Raw genomic sequence first — 16,683 nt, forward strand, 5'->3', positions numbered from 1 at the left:
GTCCAGTGTTGCCAGATCTTATGATTTTTTTTCCAGATATTCTGGACATTTGGATATTCATATGTGAAATCTCTCAATTTTGAAATATTGTCAACTAATTTAAGTTTTTAAGTATACTTTGAGAGCTACAGAAAATCCATCCTACCACAAATTCATATGTCATCTTACGTATAACACCTGGGAGAAAAAGAAAGTCATTTTCCAAAGTCTAGGTTATTCTGCAGATGTATAGAAGAATTATATGATCAGAGCATCCTATCTAACCACAGTATTATAATTTGGAAGTTATAGTCTGAAGACTTTATTGGAACTGATTAGAAAAAGGAAGTCATTTATTTTTTGCAGTTTAGAGTTTTAGGGCTCTGTAGTCTGTTGCTTCAATCATAACTTCAGGGACATGCAGGTCTATTTCATTGAAGTTACAGTGAAGCATGGTTGGCTAAATCTTTAGAGCAGGTAACTCTGTATACAGAGTAAGTTGCTAGCAAAAGATCAGGGTTCAGTGGCAAGCCAGCTAGCTAGCTAAGAAAAATTAGTATATACCGTAACTTTTAAGAACAAACTGGGACTTACGTGGCCTATACCCATCTATCCATCATCCATCCATGTATGCATTCATCTATCCATTTATCCATCCATCCTTCTAACCATCTATCTGTTCTTCTCTCTCACCCTACCTCCTTCCCTTCCTCTCTTTCTTCTGTTCCTTCCCTGTTTTCCATCCACCCATCCGTCTACTCATCCATCCGTCCATTCATCCATCTTTCCATTCAATCAACCCCATCCCACTGCATCTCCCTCCCACCCACCCCAAGAAAGTTTTCTGGCCTTTCGTTTTTACACCCTCCATCTCACTTAAAGATAAATACAAGTAATTTGGATTAAGTTCACATTGAAGCTTTGGTGGTTTTTTTTTTTTAGATATATAGTCCTTTTTTTTTTAACCTTCACCCTTTAAAACTAAATTCACTATTTATACAGATTATGCATAATCTAGGGTCTACGTATGTTGTAGTTATAAATTTCATCCCTGAAATTAGAGTGTGTAAGAAATAACACTTTTATTTACATCAGATTTATTTTCCTGAACTGAAATTAAGTCCAATTCTAAACTCCAATTTCACTGTGTTGGATAGAAATATCAGGTGACATCACTGGGATTCCAGAACCCCATCTTCACATCTCTTCTTTCTGTCTCTACTCAAATAGAGGTCCTGTGCAGTCCAGTAGTCTCAGACAGGCTACCCATTCTCCATTCTTCAGTCAGTACTGGTCACTGCTGATGTACTCAATGTCCATGTTTACAAGATCTCTTGAAGGCAGGTACTCCAGGGCTTCTATGCCTGCCTTGGGTACAAGCATCCTTGCCTGAGCCCCTTAGCCTCCCGTGCAGCCCATTCCCTGGAAAGCCTGCTGCCTGCCGGGCTGCTGTGAAAGAACATGCCACATGCCTAACTACCCAGGGACCCTGCACACTGCCTGCCTCCTCTCCAGGGTCTGGAGGAACTTTTCTTTCTGCTGTCCTTCACAGTTTTTGCCTACATCCTCAGAAGCACACCTCTCTTCTCTCCTCCTAGCATATTGCCCTCAGTCAGTTTAGGTTTGTGATTTCAAAAGACCTAAAAATAAGTTTACTGTAAACGGCTTCAGCTTCGCCTTGCGTGGCAGCACTACCAGAAATAAGGAAACAAAAGGCCAGGAAACTTTCCTGAGGGGTTGGAGTGAGAGGGGAGTTGCAGAGGGATGGGGTTGTTTTTACAGAAAGAATAGAAAACAAAGATTTCCAGCTTATCACTTTCATTAGAGTTAATGAAATTAATGCAGATGGTTTACTTGAAACTTAGCATAGTGATTACAAATCTGGCTTGGAAGTTTAAATATAGCTCTACCACAAGATATAATTTCTCTATACTTTCATTTTTTTTCATCTATAAAAGGCATAATAGTAGTAATTATTTCATAGAGTTGTGTTTAAGTGAGTTCTAAACATATTTGATAGAAACATTTTCTTAAAGCACTTTTATAGACAGGTCTAAGAGTTTAGAATAAAGCCTGGAATGTAGTAAGCACTGAGTTTTATTTATTATTTCCCAACTCAGTAGTGCAATAAAGTAGAATTCAATAGATTGAATAGAAACAAATAAATTATATGAAGCTGTTGCTTTTTTAGATATCAATTTTGAGAATAATTCAACTGATTGTGAACTTTTAGTTTGAAATGATATAAATTATTTTTAGTAGACTTTGAATCAGCTTTATACTTCTATCATAATCTACCTAAATAGGCTTGAATTACCATATCTAAATTCAAACCTCCAACCAAATCTCCAGTATAATTCTTTTTCTCTCTACTTCCTTCCTTTCTCCTTGAACTGATTTTACCTACACATACGTCTCATTTGTGACTTACCTTCCTAGTAATTTTTTCTGCACCTTCATACAGATCAATTTAAAATTTTAACACAAATATCATGTAATTAAAGTATTGCATTCCTCAGAAACACACCATTCTGCTCTGCAAATATCTTCGTAGGGGAAATTCGAAATTGACAAATACATTCACTTAAATGTTGCCTTGTGCTGAAAATTGAAGAAAAAACTTTTAATTGGCTACTTGTACAATCATTATTAATCAATCAACCCATCTGATGTAAAGATGGATATTATGGTCATTTCAAAAGTGATTTTTGTTTTTGGTAAGTGGGTCCTACAGCATTATGTCTTCATATTTGTGAGTTATTGCACCCTGGCTAGTATTTTCATTGCTGCCTTATGTTTATTTGCTGCAAATCCCTCTCAAAACTGTGTGCATTGGTTATAATGTTAATAAGGAAGATAACTCAAACTGAAATGCAAATCATAAATGCTTTAGAGTTTTAGAGAGCTAGGGTAAGGTTAACTCATTTTCAGCATGTGCAGCCTTAATTATGCATGGGATGAAATACAATAGGCAAATTGCAGCATAATAATAAATTTAAAACCTATAACCTGTACAGTATTTAAAACGAATATTTATCAAATTGCACATTATTCTTTTTCATTCATCTTTTCATCCTCTCTTTCTCAGTCTTCCCACCCCACTATTATAGGATAATGATTTCATAAGATCTAGAGTATTAAGTTTTGCTTGCTCTACTGTCTCAAATTACCGTCTTTGTTATCACTGGTTTGTTTTTGTTGTCTTTCACAAGTCTTTGACTCAGTAGTGGTAGCAAATGACAGAGATCTTCAAGTGTCTTAAATAATGCCTATCAATGTAATAGTACTCCACCTGAGAGGATGCCACCTTAGCTCCATTACCTAGTTTAATCACTGATCATTGTGCCCACCGTGTAATTGTGATAACAGTCTAATTGCATCTGTTACAAGGATGCCAGTTAAGTAATCTGTGCTTCTCAATGGCAGCTTTGTTTTATAGGGCCATCTCTGACAAGACGCAATTGGCAGATATTTTCCTAACAAATGTTCATCCCAGATGCTGCTAGTATTTAAATAGGACGCACCAAGATTCAGATAGAAACATAAAATCATTTGATATTTTAAAACCTAGCAGTCTAAAATAATCTCATAGAAAGAACAGCAATTCAGTATGTGGGAAAGTGCCCCATAGTTGGTAAAATAAGTTAGATTTTTCAATGTTTATATGTCAAAGAGAACAGGGACTAGATACGTAATATTGATTTTAACGTCATGGTGGAGCCATTGTGAGCATCCCATATGCTAACAGCCCGTATGCAATGTATATATCTTCATTATCTCCCATTCAGGGTTTTTACTGAAATCTAATCAACCATTTCTTGGACGTGAAATTTTGTAGAACACTTGCTATTCCAAGAAGTCCTGAGGGTCTAAACCAGCAGTGAAAACCAGTCTGTTTTCCCAGATACCTACTAAGTAAACCAGCTCGAGACTTATACGAAAGTATATCCCGTCTAAATGTTTTCCTTGCATTTAAATTCCCAACTGAGGCAATGCAGAAGTTCACTTTCGCTTTGTGCATAATTTATTGCTTGGTACCCCTCCGAATAAAATCCCTGACTGGATGATCACAACCCCTTCCGTGTCTGTGTTGTTGTCGCTACAGTGAACAGGGAAATAAATAAAACCAAAGGAATGAAAATGAATGTTTCGGTTTCATTACATTGTCAAGTCAGCTTTGTGCATTGGATTATTTAGCGTCTTAATAATAAATATCTCAGACGATTTAACGTGTGCTCAGTTCATAGGTTGAAGTCAGAAATAGCAAAGCTGCCAGGTGGCTAGTAACCAGATCAAAACAAAACAAATTGCAGTATTATTTTTAAAAGAATTAAGCAGGTTTCAGTTTTTTCCCCAAATACTTTTATTTGTAGGCAGTAATTAGGAGAAACAGCGTGTACCAGCACACAGTTAAACTGGCTTTTATTCTTCACTCGAGACTAGTTCTAATTGATCACTATGCTATTGTATGATTTGATCGTGCTGACTGTTACATGCCACTGTTCCCATAATAACAATTTTTCTTCTTTGTTCAAATGAATTTCCTAATTACACGTGTGATGGGATGTTTTAATTCTTTTCCCTTTTCAAATCCACCTTCCTGTTGCAATGCATGATGGGCAGGTTCAATATTGTGCATGACACCCGCTACAAGTGTTGGTAGGTGCCAGCTTTGTTTCTTGATTATCTTAAACCTATGGTGCACCTCACAGCCCCTCAAAATCCACTGCTAAGTTTAACTTATATCTATTGGGCAAGTCCATTCCCTTTTTACTAACACCTGTCAATTAAATGCCATTTTCTATTTAATTGACACGGACTCACATAAATGTTTTCTTTACACACAAGTTGCCTTTAGTCACCTCTGGTGGATTTTGATTGGACTATGAGTTCTGGTGTGTAAGAAAAAAAAAAAAAAACTATCTCATAAAAGTAATATATTGTATATTTTTACAATAGTAAATAAGAAAACGTACTTTTATTCAAACAGATTAATTGTATATATGAAGTAAATACCTGTATTTTGACTTAGATTTTGAATGTCTGACTATGAACACTATATAAAATTCCTGTTTTTGACTTAGCAAATTAAGCCTGTTTGTGTCAATTTTCTTGATTTGATGGTAACAAGCTTTTTTTCCCCTTTTTTTTTTCTCTTTCATCCCCCTTCCCCTTCTCTCCTTGGAATGTTGTCCTGCTTTGCGCTGTGATTGCATGTCACTCACTGGTGATGACACCCCCGTCACACGGCTTGTTGCTGTGATAAATACCATGCCCAATTATCTCCTCCATGTTGCCATGGTTTCCATATTGCTACACTCTTCTGTATGTTTGCTTATATGATTTTCCCTCCGAAAGTTCCCATGGTGCACGGTGCTACGCCAGCCACTGTGTCCGCAGCAACAACATCTGCCACAAGTGTTCCCTTCGCTGCAACCGCCACAGCCAACCAGGTTTGCTAATTTACAGCTTTGTTTCTTAAAAACCAACTCTCGTAGGGCTCAGTCCAACAGCCCTGATGCACGTGGATTTCCCACTGAGGTCCGTGGGAGTCGCATGTCCGTGAGGGCTGTAGAGGGTGCTTTAAGAGCATGGGGTTTCAAAGATACCTCTTGTTGGCCTACACATTCTCTCTGATGAGCGGCAGAATGCTTTTTTGCCATTTATAAGTGCTCCAAAGTTGTCGCAGCTCCATTTCTAAAGCTACTAAAATGATATTTACACAAGCAATTCTCAGTTGGTCTCAATCCATCACGCAAGTGTTTTGACCAATCGAAATTATATAGGGTAGTGTATACAGATGTTGAACTACAATGCGGCACACCTGAAACTTATACTTTTTAAAATACAGGTGATTTTAAGGTTTTTGTTATAAGCATTTGATATATACAATTTCTTAGTTCTTGCCCAAATTCTTCATAAAAAGCAAAATATTTAAATGTGTTATCTATGCCACAAATGACCACTCTTGTAAATAGAGTTTGTTACAAATTCATTATAGTTTTATTCAATAAGCAGATTGCATATTCAAAATAAGTTAAATTTGTGTCCAAGTTTTGATTCTCAATGATTTAAGGGAAAAAATAAAATTCCTAAGTGCTCTTATTTCTGTAACTACTCAGCATAAACGTTGGAGGGTTATGAAGGAAAAAAAAAGGCATCCAGTACGGCAAATTGAGTCATTCTATGTTCCATACAAGTTTATGGAGTGACAAATACACAGGATATTTTTAAGTAAAAGGAATCTGTTTCAGAAATTTAAACTTTATGATGTGATTATTCAAAAGAAATTGATTATTAAAATATTTACATTTTAAAATTTGCATGGATTCAACCAGCGTTTTCTGCTCCTATTTAAAAGTATGTTCTAGAAAATACTGGTTGAATCAAAGTCAAATTTATGTGAAGTAGGCTTTGGCTTGAATATATAGATATGTTTGTTATGAAAGTAAAGTTCAATAGGGTTAATAGCATATGAAAAAATCTAGAGGCAAATCAAATTTCACATAACCCCCAGACCAAGGTTAAATGTAGCCAAATGATTCTCAAAAGAACCAGTATCAGATGGGAATCAACATGTTGCCCCTTTGGGAAAAAAAGGCCAATTAAGTGCCATCCGAATTCGCAGTTATTGCTATAAGGAGTAGCCACCCTTGTTTCGGTAGTGCACCATGTACTGTTGAAGAAGAACTATAAGCTATTAGTGTAGCCATTAAAAACTTTCAAAAGCAGCATGCCAAAATGGATGTATTTTAAAGTTTCAGACAAGCTTTAAACATTTCTTGGCAAAGAATCATTAGTTTTTCCAAAGCTTGTCAAAATAGCCCTGGATTTATGCTAACACGTCAGACTCATTTACAAGAATGCTAGATTGTGCATATGTGGCATGTTAGTAAGTAATCTATGGTAGAAATATCTTAATGGATTCAATGCAGTCCGTTTATGGCGCAGATTAATGATGTTGAACTCTCTTGTGTGTACCATGTATGACTATTAGAATTGCTGGTGTAAGCAGAACTACAGCAAAGCAAATTTCAACATGCCCTGGCCACCTTGGTTGTAGGGGACACTTTACTTTTTGCATTGTGCTGTGACCATTTCATGCATAATCTTGGGTCTTCATACTGTTTCACAACCAAAAGAAAGAAAAGGGAATGGATATATATATATACACACATATATTATATCTACATATACATACATATGTATATGCCTACAGTACAGTAGCAATGCTGGAAATAGCTGATGCCACAAAATGCAGCCTGCATGCATGCAGAAGTTTATAGCTGGCCCTTCATCTGCATCGATTGGTGTTGAAGGTCCTTGGTATGTTTCGACAGCCCCATCCTTGATGCTTCTACACTGTTGGGTGCAACATCCTGTCCTGCAGCAGCAGGAAAAATGGTATGAGAAGCTTCATTATGCTTGGAGCACATTTTCGTGCCATTTGCCAATGCTGTAAAATTGTGTAAAGATATCAGCTGAGAAATGGAAATAAAATAGAGACATATTAATTTACACTCCAGACTGTGGATTGTAATATGTTGAATTGGTCTAGGACATCTAAATTGAAACAACAACAAAATGCCTTCATGTATGTGGTTTTACTATTCTCCCATCAACCTTGCCGAAATGGGATTTGTGCCATTTTAGAGATGAGGAAACCTAGGCGTAGAGTAAGTGCTTTGCTCAAGGTTACACACCGGGAAATGAATCACTAGTGTTAGAACCCATGCTTTCATTCCTCTGATTGTCTTCATCTATTGTGCTGCCTTTCCCAGGACAGCAGCCATACTTCTGGGCTGGAGGAGGATCAGGCTACAAATTGGAAGATCTTGGCTTTGGGGATGATTGAAACAAGTCACCTCTATATTGGTTCCTTATTGTATTTTCTCTCAAGTTTTGTAATTCTCTTGCCCATTTAAAATACAATAAAATATGCAATCAGGATTCAGAAATATGTTCTGAGGTAGATTTAACACTGTTATCCAGTTCTTTTGAAATACTCCTTTATAATTCTTACCTGGTACTTTTAACTTGGAAAAAAAGTTAGACACCGTCAGTTGAATGAAAATGTAGAAACTGGTTGCACAAAAATAGGCAAGACATTTCTTACTTTACTTTTTGGATTACTGAATAACTGAAACCACAGGTGTGTGTGTGTAGGCCAACAAAAAGGGCTTCTTTCAATTACTGCTCTGCATGAATTTTTGATAGTTTTACTTCTCTTACTTCCTAAAAACTGATAACATTTATAGAATAGTATTTAACACAAAGATTTTAAAAAATGAGTTGCTACTTTGGCATTAAGTTTACATTAACTTACTGTTATGTTGACCAGATAAGGACTGTCACCTCACAGCTGAATTTCACTTTTCTTAAAAAACTTAATATTAAAATGTTTTCATCTCTTGGTTGTTGGCTTGCTTGCATGGATCATTCATTAAATAATTTTTTATTTGCTAGATACCCATAATATCTGCCGAACATCTGACTAGCCACAAGTATGTTACCCAGATGTAGAATTTTCATCACTACACAGTAAGTTCATTGTGTAATATAGAGTGTATATTCATGGTAGTTTTTTTTTTTTTTAAGATGACAATTGTGTAATGCACTTAAGAAAATTTTACAAAATTTCAAAGAAAGTATTTATATAGAGCTCACAATTTTATCTTAGATGGGTTATGAGGAATTTTATCATGTGAATTCATAATAAATATGTTGATGTCGCTTAAATATGTGTAATACTTAGGATATATTAATTTTGTTTTTATTTCATATTAGAAATAAACACAATAGTGAAGAAAAAAAGGCGACTTAAAACTAAATAGAAGGCATAGATCAGAGGCTGGCAAACTTTTTCTTGAAAGATGAGATAGTAAATATTTTTGGCTGTGTGGGCCATAGGGTTTGTGTTACAGCTGCTCCACTCTGCCACTGTAGCACGAAAGCAGCCAGAGACAGCGTGTAAACTAAAAGGTGTGCTGTGTCCCAATAAAACTTTATTTACAAAAACAGGCAGCAGGCCAGATTTGGCTCACAGGCAGTAGTTTGCTGATCCCTGGTGTAGGTCAGCATTTATTTTATTCAAAAACTGCTTTGCTGAATCCTAAATGAGAACATGTTCCCACTTTACCCCATGCTTCGCCACACACAGGGTCATTAGAATATGAAGAGTCTGATTTAAATAAATATATTCACACACGGACATATGTGCACGTGTACACACACACACACACACACATCTATATATCCAGGTAAACTTTAGGTACTTCAGAATAGTCACCTTGGAGGATCGTGTAATTCTAAAGATGTTGTCGTTGCTCAAATGATTTGAAAGTCTTGTGGTTTACTTTCAGACACATTGACTTAGATACTTGCAAAGATGACCATTTTTCATCCATAGAGCATATGTTTTATTCAGTATGCATGCGTTCAAGTTATCTACATGCGCAGAAGTATATTAAGTATCTATTTTTATATTTAGAAAGAGCCATAATGCCTAAAACTGAGTCTGGTAAATAAGATGGTGATCATTCTTTGTTGCTTCCTTTCATTCATTTATCTGTTCATTAACATATTTACAAATGATTTTTTGGTGCTACTCTGTGTTAATTACCAGGTCGAGGAAATAAAGATGAGTAGATAATGAGATAATGATGTAAATTTCAGCACTCTACATTAAACTAAGAGAGGTTTGAACACATTTCTCTTGGAGCAAAGATGAGGGAGCAGCTCTTCCTAACAGAGTCAGAAATTAAGTGAATTTGGACAATGAAGGTTGTTACAGAGAGAAGGGAGATGTCAGGGCCTTACAGAAGAAGGGACGGAGGTGCTGAGTCAGGAGATGGGCCAGTTCAGAGGCCCTTGAGCATAGTAACAGCTGGTCAAAGGGTGAACCCATGCAGGAGAAGGGTATAGGTGAAATCTGAGAGCCGTTTAAGAAAGAAATGATAGACTCAATCTGAGAAGTACTACCAGAGACATGCTGCAATCCTGAATTAAATTACTGAAACTGATTTTTGTGTTTCATAAGTTCTGTCGATGCAGTTCTGATAATAAGGTTTATTATTCTGAACAATAGCCACATTTTGAATAAGCACATCACTTTGTAGTATGTAGGTTTGGAAGTAGAGTTCTCTTTTTGACATGTTAAAAAAAAAACTGTTTCAAGCTTTTATAGTCAGTTGGGTGTGTTTGGTATGTCTATCTGTAACTATGTTCTATTTCTTAGCAATAATCCAGGTTGAAAAAAATGATAGCAAATGGCCTTAAGTTCATCAATTAGCAAAACAGTGGATTTGTGTGTATTGAAACTTAGGCTCTTTAATGTTCCGTTTAACAAATGATTACTCATTTTCATGAGGAGTTACAATATTTAAACTGGTTTTTGAGTGCAGCAGAGTCGTGATTTCTTTCATTCTCAAGGTTGTGTGCTAAAGAATATTTTAATATGCAAAGATTCTCTGGGAACAAATTTCATGTAAAAACTGGAACTCAGTTCACAGGTGCATTGTAATATCAATTCAACCTTAATTTGTCAGGAGCATAAGGAACAATTTTTATTTTCTTGCCTTTAGTGGGAAAAATCCAAACGTTAAATTATCCAAAACAGTCATGTAGAGTATCGTTCTTTTATTTTTTTCCAAACACATACTGTGCTAATCAAGCACCCAAAGAGAGCAAATTGTGTTTAATAGGATTGTTGCATGGATTTTAATTTCGTGGGCCAAATCATTACTCTTGAAAACTATTAAACTTTAGAAGTAAAATGAGTTGTAAATTCTGCCCCACAATGGCAGTGCTAAAAAGAGCTCTGCTACATTATGCCCCTTGATTCTGCAAATGTATTTTATACTTTGAGCTTAGTGTTGGGTGATATTTGTTCAGAGTCTACAATTTTATTAAGCTGTGCATGTCATTTTATTCTCAAAGAAAGGATAAACAAATTTAGGTCCTTTGTACTTGTGAGGTGTTTTTTGTTTTTACATGAACATACAACATACATGTGTTCACTCTTTAAACCAAGAAATACAGTTTTCATGTTGAATGCATATTGGAAACTGCTGTTAGATATTGTCTGTTTTAACGAAGATTATCTCTTTTTCCCTTGCAGATCATGCTAAAGAGGAAAGGACAGTGTGCTTGGTTAGAGTAAAGGACGAGGTCATTAGCCATAGTGTATATACCGTCAAGCAACACACACAAAAACCCCTCAGCCACAAGACATCCGCATATTGCATGTTAACCAGAAGACAAGACAACATGGAAATCCACTGCACACTGTTGCCTATACACTTTGTACATTTAATTGATATTTGTGCTGAGGTGATATTCCTGTCTAAAAGAACAACATTGTCTTTCTTTTCTAGCACAGAGTGATGCATTCAAATATGAAGACCTAATTAGTTTCCTATATATTCATGCCATCTTGAAAAGACAGACTATGGTGTAACCATGATTCTATTATGTATTGGTACGTCTGTAGACCAAGATATAATTTTTTAAAAATAAGTTTATTTCTTTCAAGGTTTACAAATAACAAAGGTGCACCTTGTATTTAAAATTGCCATTATAGATGAGAGCGTGCATGCACAGTCATTTTTGTTTAAGAGTAATATTTTTAATGTAGTAGATTTTAAGATGTGGTGAGGGAGGGATCTGACAGAGATGAATGTGCCAAGCAAAACCACAACTGTGTATCTTTTAAAGCACATCATGGCTTTAAGTACCATGTTGTTAAGGATTCTCATGAAGTGCCATAGACTGTACATCAAATTAGAGTATTATTTCTTCAGTGTTATTGTTTTCGGAGCCACATTTTGTTGCTTATTTGCTAGTACTAATCAGTCAAAGGGCACCATTCTTTTTTTTTTTTCCTTTTTTTTTGGAAACCAAAGCTGTCTCAGAAATGGCCGATTTAACTTTACAGTAACAAAATAGACAGCACAATACAAACTCTCTCAATACAGATAAACTCACACATACTGGAGATATATATAATAGATATATATATAAAATTATTTTAATGCATTGTAGTGTAATATTTATGCATACTATACTGTATAACATGTTATTCAAAAGGGATATGCCATTTCTGAGACACGATCACAAAAAAAAAAAAAGTTGGAGGAAATTATTTTGCTTCTATTTATAGCTCTGTCAAAAGTCAGAAGACTCTAAATGCTTTGCAAAAATGGTTTCACATTTGCTTAAATGCTTCATCACAGTCACATTTAAAATAGTGACTCTAAACAAAGAAGAAAGCAGCACTCATCAGATGCATGATAAACCAAAATATGAAAATGGGAAAATGTTTAATTAACCTAGTCACTGGGTGGGTCAAGTACATGGGTGAATTTTATATGTGATTTGTTTTGTTTTGTTTTGTTCAGATTTACTGCTTATAGCCTTAGAAAGCCTTTTACAAAATTAAAAAAAAAAATAGATGTGCATTCAGTTTTTAAGAATGGATTCATCCAAAGGAATTCCTTTTTTGTGGTTTGGATGTTGCAGCTAGTAAAGGATATTTTTGCTCTGTTCAGCAGTTGTAAAAATTGCTGAAGTAGGGGCCAGGTCACTGGTAGTTCTAGTATGGAATGGGAGAAGTGAAAGTTCAGTTCTAGAACTTTCCATACTTCCAAGTTTACTGCAAGTTTTTATGCTTGAGAGAGATGCTTTCTAATATAAGACTGATGTGTTGATTTTACTGATTGTACTGTACATCTATTAAAGCCTTAGATTATTACATTACGGGTTGGAACCCATACCAATGTAATTTCAATCGTGTTAAGAGAGTAATGGTGACTCCATATGTTATTGTAGTTAGTTACATTATAGAATATTACTTATTTTTCTTGTTAAAATGTAGTTTTTCATTTCCTACATTTATTAGATTTCATTTTCTATTAACAATTGAATACCATTTCAGTTTATAGACTCTTGTTTTATTAGATTTTACCGATGAATTTTTCAAAATATAAAAAAAAATTAAAGTAGTTTTTCCTTCATAACATACTCAGTTTTGAATTACATGTAGTGTCATATGAATATTCGTATTATTGTTAACTAAATGATTTATATTTTACTGATTTAATATTAAAGTGTAAGAATGTCAGTCATTGTTAGTTCTTGTCTAGTTTTCATTAAAAGAACAAAGATCTTTTATATGGATATCTTATAAATATATAATCATTGCTAAGTAAGAAGTTAAGTTGTTGCTATCGCAACAATCCTGGCAGACAATTGAGTAATATTTTGATGATTTATTTTGTTTGTAATTAGTTATTATAAGAAGATCTAGATCCTAGATATTAGAATAAAATTTATTTTCTACTGTATCCATTTCAAATGTTAAAGTATTGTTTAATATTTTTGAAATCCCTGAATATCAGGCCTTGTTATAAATAAGCTGCATAATCAATAAATAGAACAAGGGACTTTTTGTTGATAATCCAAATACTCAAAGTTTACGTAATGAGAATTATAGCGTGTGTGCAAACTCTTGAGGGTTGATTATGCTGCAATTTAGCATGTTGGAACGTCTAGAGAGAAGGTTGACTTTTTGCACTTCTGTATATAGTCAAAAGAGAGAAACCTGTATAATAGTAAGATCTTATTTTGAATAAAAACGTCTATAATTACAAGGAGTTTTGTTAAGGCTAATACAATGACAGACTGAGCAAAATTGCTTGCAAAAGTGGCACAGAGTTAGCACTCCATACCCCTTCAAACATGTTGCTTTGCTTTTTGTGGACAGCTTGTAGTTTGCCAGGATTTTTTCAGCTGGAAAGATATGCCATCCTTCCGAGATCTCATGACTGACAAAAACTCCATTGGGCCAAATCTGCCTGAAGATCATTACCAAAACTAGCAGGTACTTCAACCATTAAGGTGAAATCATGGATCAGATATTCCTTACATTTTTCAAAACTACTGCATGTTTAAAACTTCAACAAAACAAAAAAGAGAAAGAACTATACTAAGGACATATACTATTCAAATCAGTTTCTGCCAATTTCAGTGGTTTATTGTTCACAAAAAAAAAAAAAAAGAAAAAAATCTTCAAAACAAGTATTGACTTTCACAAAATTTCAACCATAAACAGGCAAACCAAACAGCACACAGTAGCTATAGTTGTTATGTGATTGTTTTTTAATTGCTGTAGGATCCTGTTCTTTCAGCAGGTGAAAAAGGTAAAACCCAGTTCAAATTTCATGGTTTTAATTTTCAACTCAGAAGCACTCAAAAAAAGCAAATGTGATAATGGGCACTTGTTTAATGAATTAGTGTATCCAGCCTTCACTCCGGCTGGTCATAGTGTTGCACTTATCAGCAACCCTACGCTTTCATCTGCTGAAAGGACAGATGTGCTTGGTTTTACTATTATGTAATCACAACTTACTTTCTGCTTGTAGTTGCTTAAAATTATGTATTTTGTCTTGGGCTGCAATTTGTTTTATGCTTATTTTATTATTACTGCAGTAGTTGACTTTGCTGTATGGAAAAATAAAGTGAAATTGCCCTAATAAAACTTCTCTTTCTTAAGTATATTTGTGTATCTGAGATTGAAGAGTAAGTTATTTTTGTGCGTTTCAAGCATCCATGCTTGTCTGTCTTGACGAACATAATGATGTGGAAATTCATTACAAGGTGTTAACTGATGGCAAGTAAGGCATTGACTGTCTTCCCCACTAGCCTCTCAGACCAAGAGGGAGAATCTGAATCATGATGTATTGCCACCCCACTGCCCAGTGTTCTCTGAAAAATCTTGTCCTCCTTTCCTCTGACACTTTAAGTGCTGTTTGATATATTTTAGATGCCAGAGGGGAAAATTCTAAGGAAAAAAGGAAATTCTCTTACCAATTCTTTCTGTAAACGAAATTTTATTTGCCTGACTGCCCCGGGAAACTGGCCCAGGAAATCAGGCAATCAGAGAATATTTCAATAAATGCAATAATGATGACACTTGATTCAGAGGGATAAAAGTTTATGCACACACACAGCTGAACCAAGCCATGACATGACCCCTGAGAATGTGTGTGTGCGTGGTATATGTGTGTGTGTGTGTGTGTGAGAGTTTTTTAAATGGTGAATTAAAAATTCTGTTGAAGTGAAGCCTGGTATCCCACATGGCTTTGCATTTTGCAATTTTCACGGATAGTCAGTGAAAGCCAGAGTTCCAATGTGAAGAAATTTGCTCATTTGATCATTTAGTGCTACTCTGTGTGACTGTGGCATTTGATATTTGGTCAGAGCCTACAAATTCTCCTTTGTAGGTCAATGCTTGTTTTCTAAAACTTACTGCAATAAAAATAACTGCATTATTTATAATTAATACAATTCTGTTACTGGCTGAGTTCTGTGGAACACTTCTGTTATTTTCAGTGGACTCAACTATTCAAAGTGCTGCTCCTCAAAGAGAGTAGCTGCCCTGGGGGAGATTATCTAAAGCAGGGGTTCACAACCTTTTTGAGTAACATCAAAACATCTGGGGCTTCCCTGGTGGCGCAGGGGTTGAGAATCTGCCTGCCAATGCAGGGGACACGGGTTCGAGCCCTGGTCTGGGAAGATCCCACATGCCGCGGAGCAAGTGGGCCCGTGAGCCACAACTGCTGAGCCTGTGCATGTGGAGCCTGTGCTCCGCAACAAGAGAGGCCGCGACGGTGAGAGGCCCGCGCACCGCGATGAAGAGTGGCCCCCGCTCGCCGCAACTAGAGAAAGCCCTCGCACAGAAACGAAGACCCAACACAGCCATAAATAAATAAATACATAAATAAAAATTAAAAAAAAAAAATCTGGCTCCTCTCCAATTAGTGATAGTACTTTTGGGTAACTTTTAATTGAAAAAATTACAGTAACAAAAAAGCAATTGTAACGTTTTTATTAATCACAACAACATATACATGCATCTGAAAAACAGTAATTTGAGATACTCATTCTCCAGACAATGCTTATTGTTCAGAAGGAGTTATTACTGCAGGGACCACTAGGGGTCCTCAGCTCACAGGAAGGGACCCTGTCTTAGAAGTCTGGTTTCTTATTTCATTACAAACCCTTGACATTCACGGAGTTTACACCTTGGAATGACCCTGAAGATCAGTGACAATCTAAATTTGACTGAGGCGCACCTTCATACAGGAAATAGTCACTCAACATGGGAGTGAACCTGTGGGACAGTCAGCAACGAGATTTTGCTGTTTTTCTACTTGTTTTTACTCCACTCACTGATGAGTCTGAGGCAGTCACTTTACTATTTGAGACAGTCTACTATATGTTCTGGAGAAAAATTCCAATGTTCAAGATTTGGAAACTTTTTACAGCCTAGAACATACCCACTTTAATGTTCAAAGTCCGTGTATTAATATGAAGGGATACAAAATGCGAAAGTTGGAGAATTAAATGTTAAAGGATTTGTTTTGACTTTTCTTGACCTTTCGAAACAACACTGAACCTCACTGAAAGTGTGACTAGAAAGTGGCCTTGTGCCATGGCTGGCCTCAGCCCAGCCTCCAGCATACGGTCCTTGCCATGGTTGGTCCTAGCTATGCAGCACTTGGGGTGGGCGGTAAATCCGAAGCTACCCTCAGATTGCAGCTGTGTGAGGCCACGCCGGGCCACAGCTTCCCCCTCCAGACTTCTTATGAGTTGGACTCTAGGTTCTCAAAGGGCCCTGTGTGTTCTGAACTCCCGAAGAGCAAA

At 36.0% G+C, this 16,683-nt stretch overlaps 1 protein-coding gene across 22 annotated transcripts in view; it reads left to right on the forward strand.

Annotated features, from left to right (window-relative positions):
- The window catches only part of MBNL1 (muscleblind like splicing regulator 1), a 174,815-nt gene extending 160,283 nt beyond the window's left edge, over positions 1-14,532 (forward strand). For 11 of the 22 annotated variants that reach the window (XM_082459603.1, XM_082459608.1, XM_082459602.1 and 8 more), the window contains 4 exons: positions 4,603-4,638; positions 5,338-5,432; positions 8,446-8,520; positions 11,099-14,532. In XM_082459603.1, coding sequence (XP_082315729.1) covers positions 4,603-4,638; positions 5,338-5,432; positions 8,446-8,502 — 188 coding nt within the window. In that variant the 3' untranslated portion in view covers positions 8,503-8,520; positions 11,099-14,532. The remainder of the gene's footprint in view (positions 1-4,602; positions 4,639-5,337; positions 5,433-8,445; positions 8,521-11,098) is intronic. The other 11 variants (XM_082459613.1, XM_082459598.1, XM_082459600.1 and 8 more) reach the window with 3 other exon arrangements.
- The last annotated feature ends 2,151 nt before the right edge of the window (positions 14,533-16,683 follow it).

Source organism: Balaenoptera physalus, assembly GCF_965194825.1.
Source record: "Balaenoptera physalus genome assembly, chromosome: 4".
NCBI classification, from domain to species: Eukaryota; Metazoa; Chordata; class Mammalia; order Artiodactyla; family Balaenopteridae; genus Balaenoptera; species Balaenoptera physalus.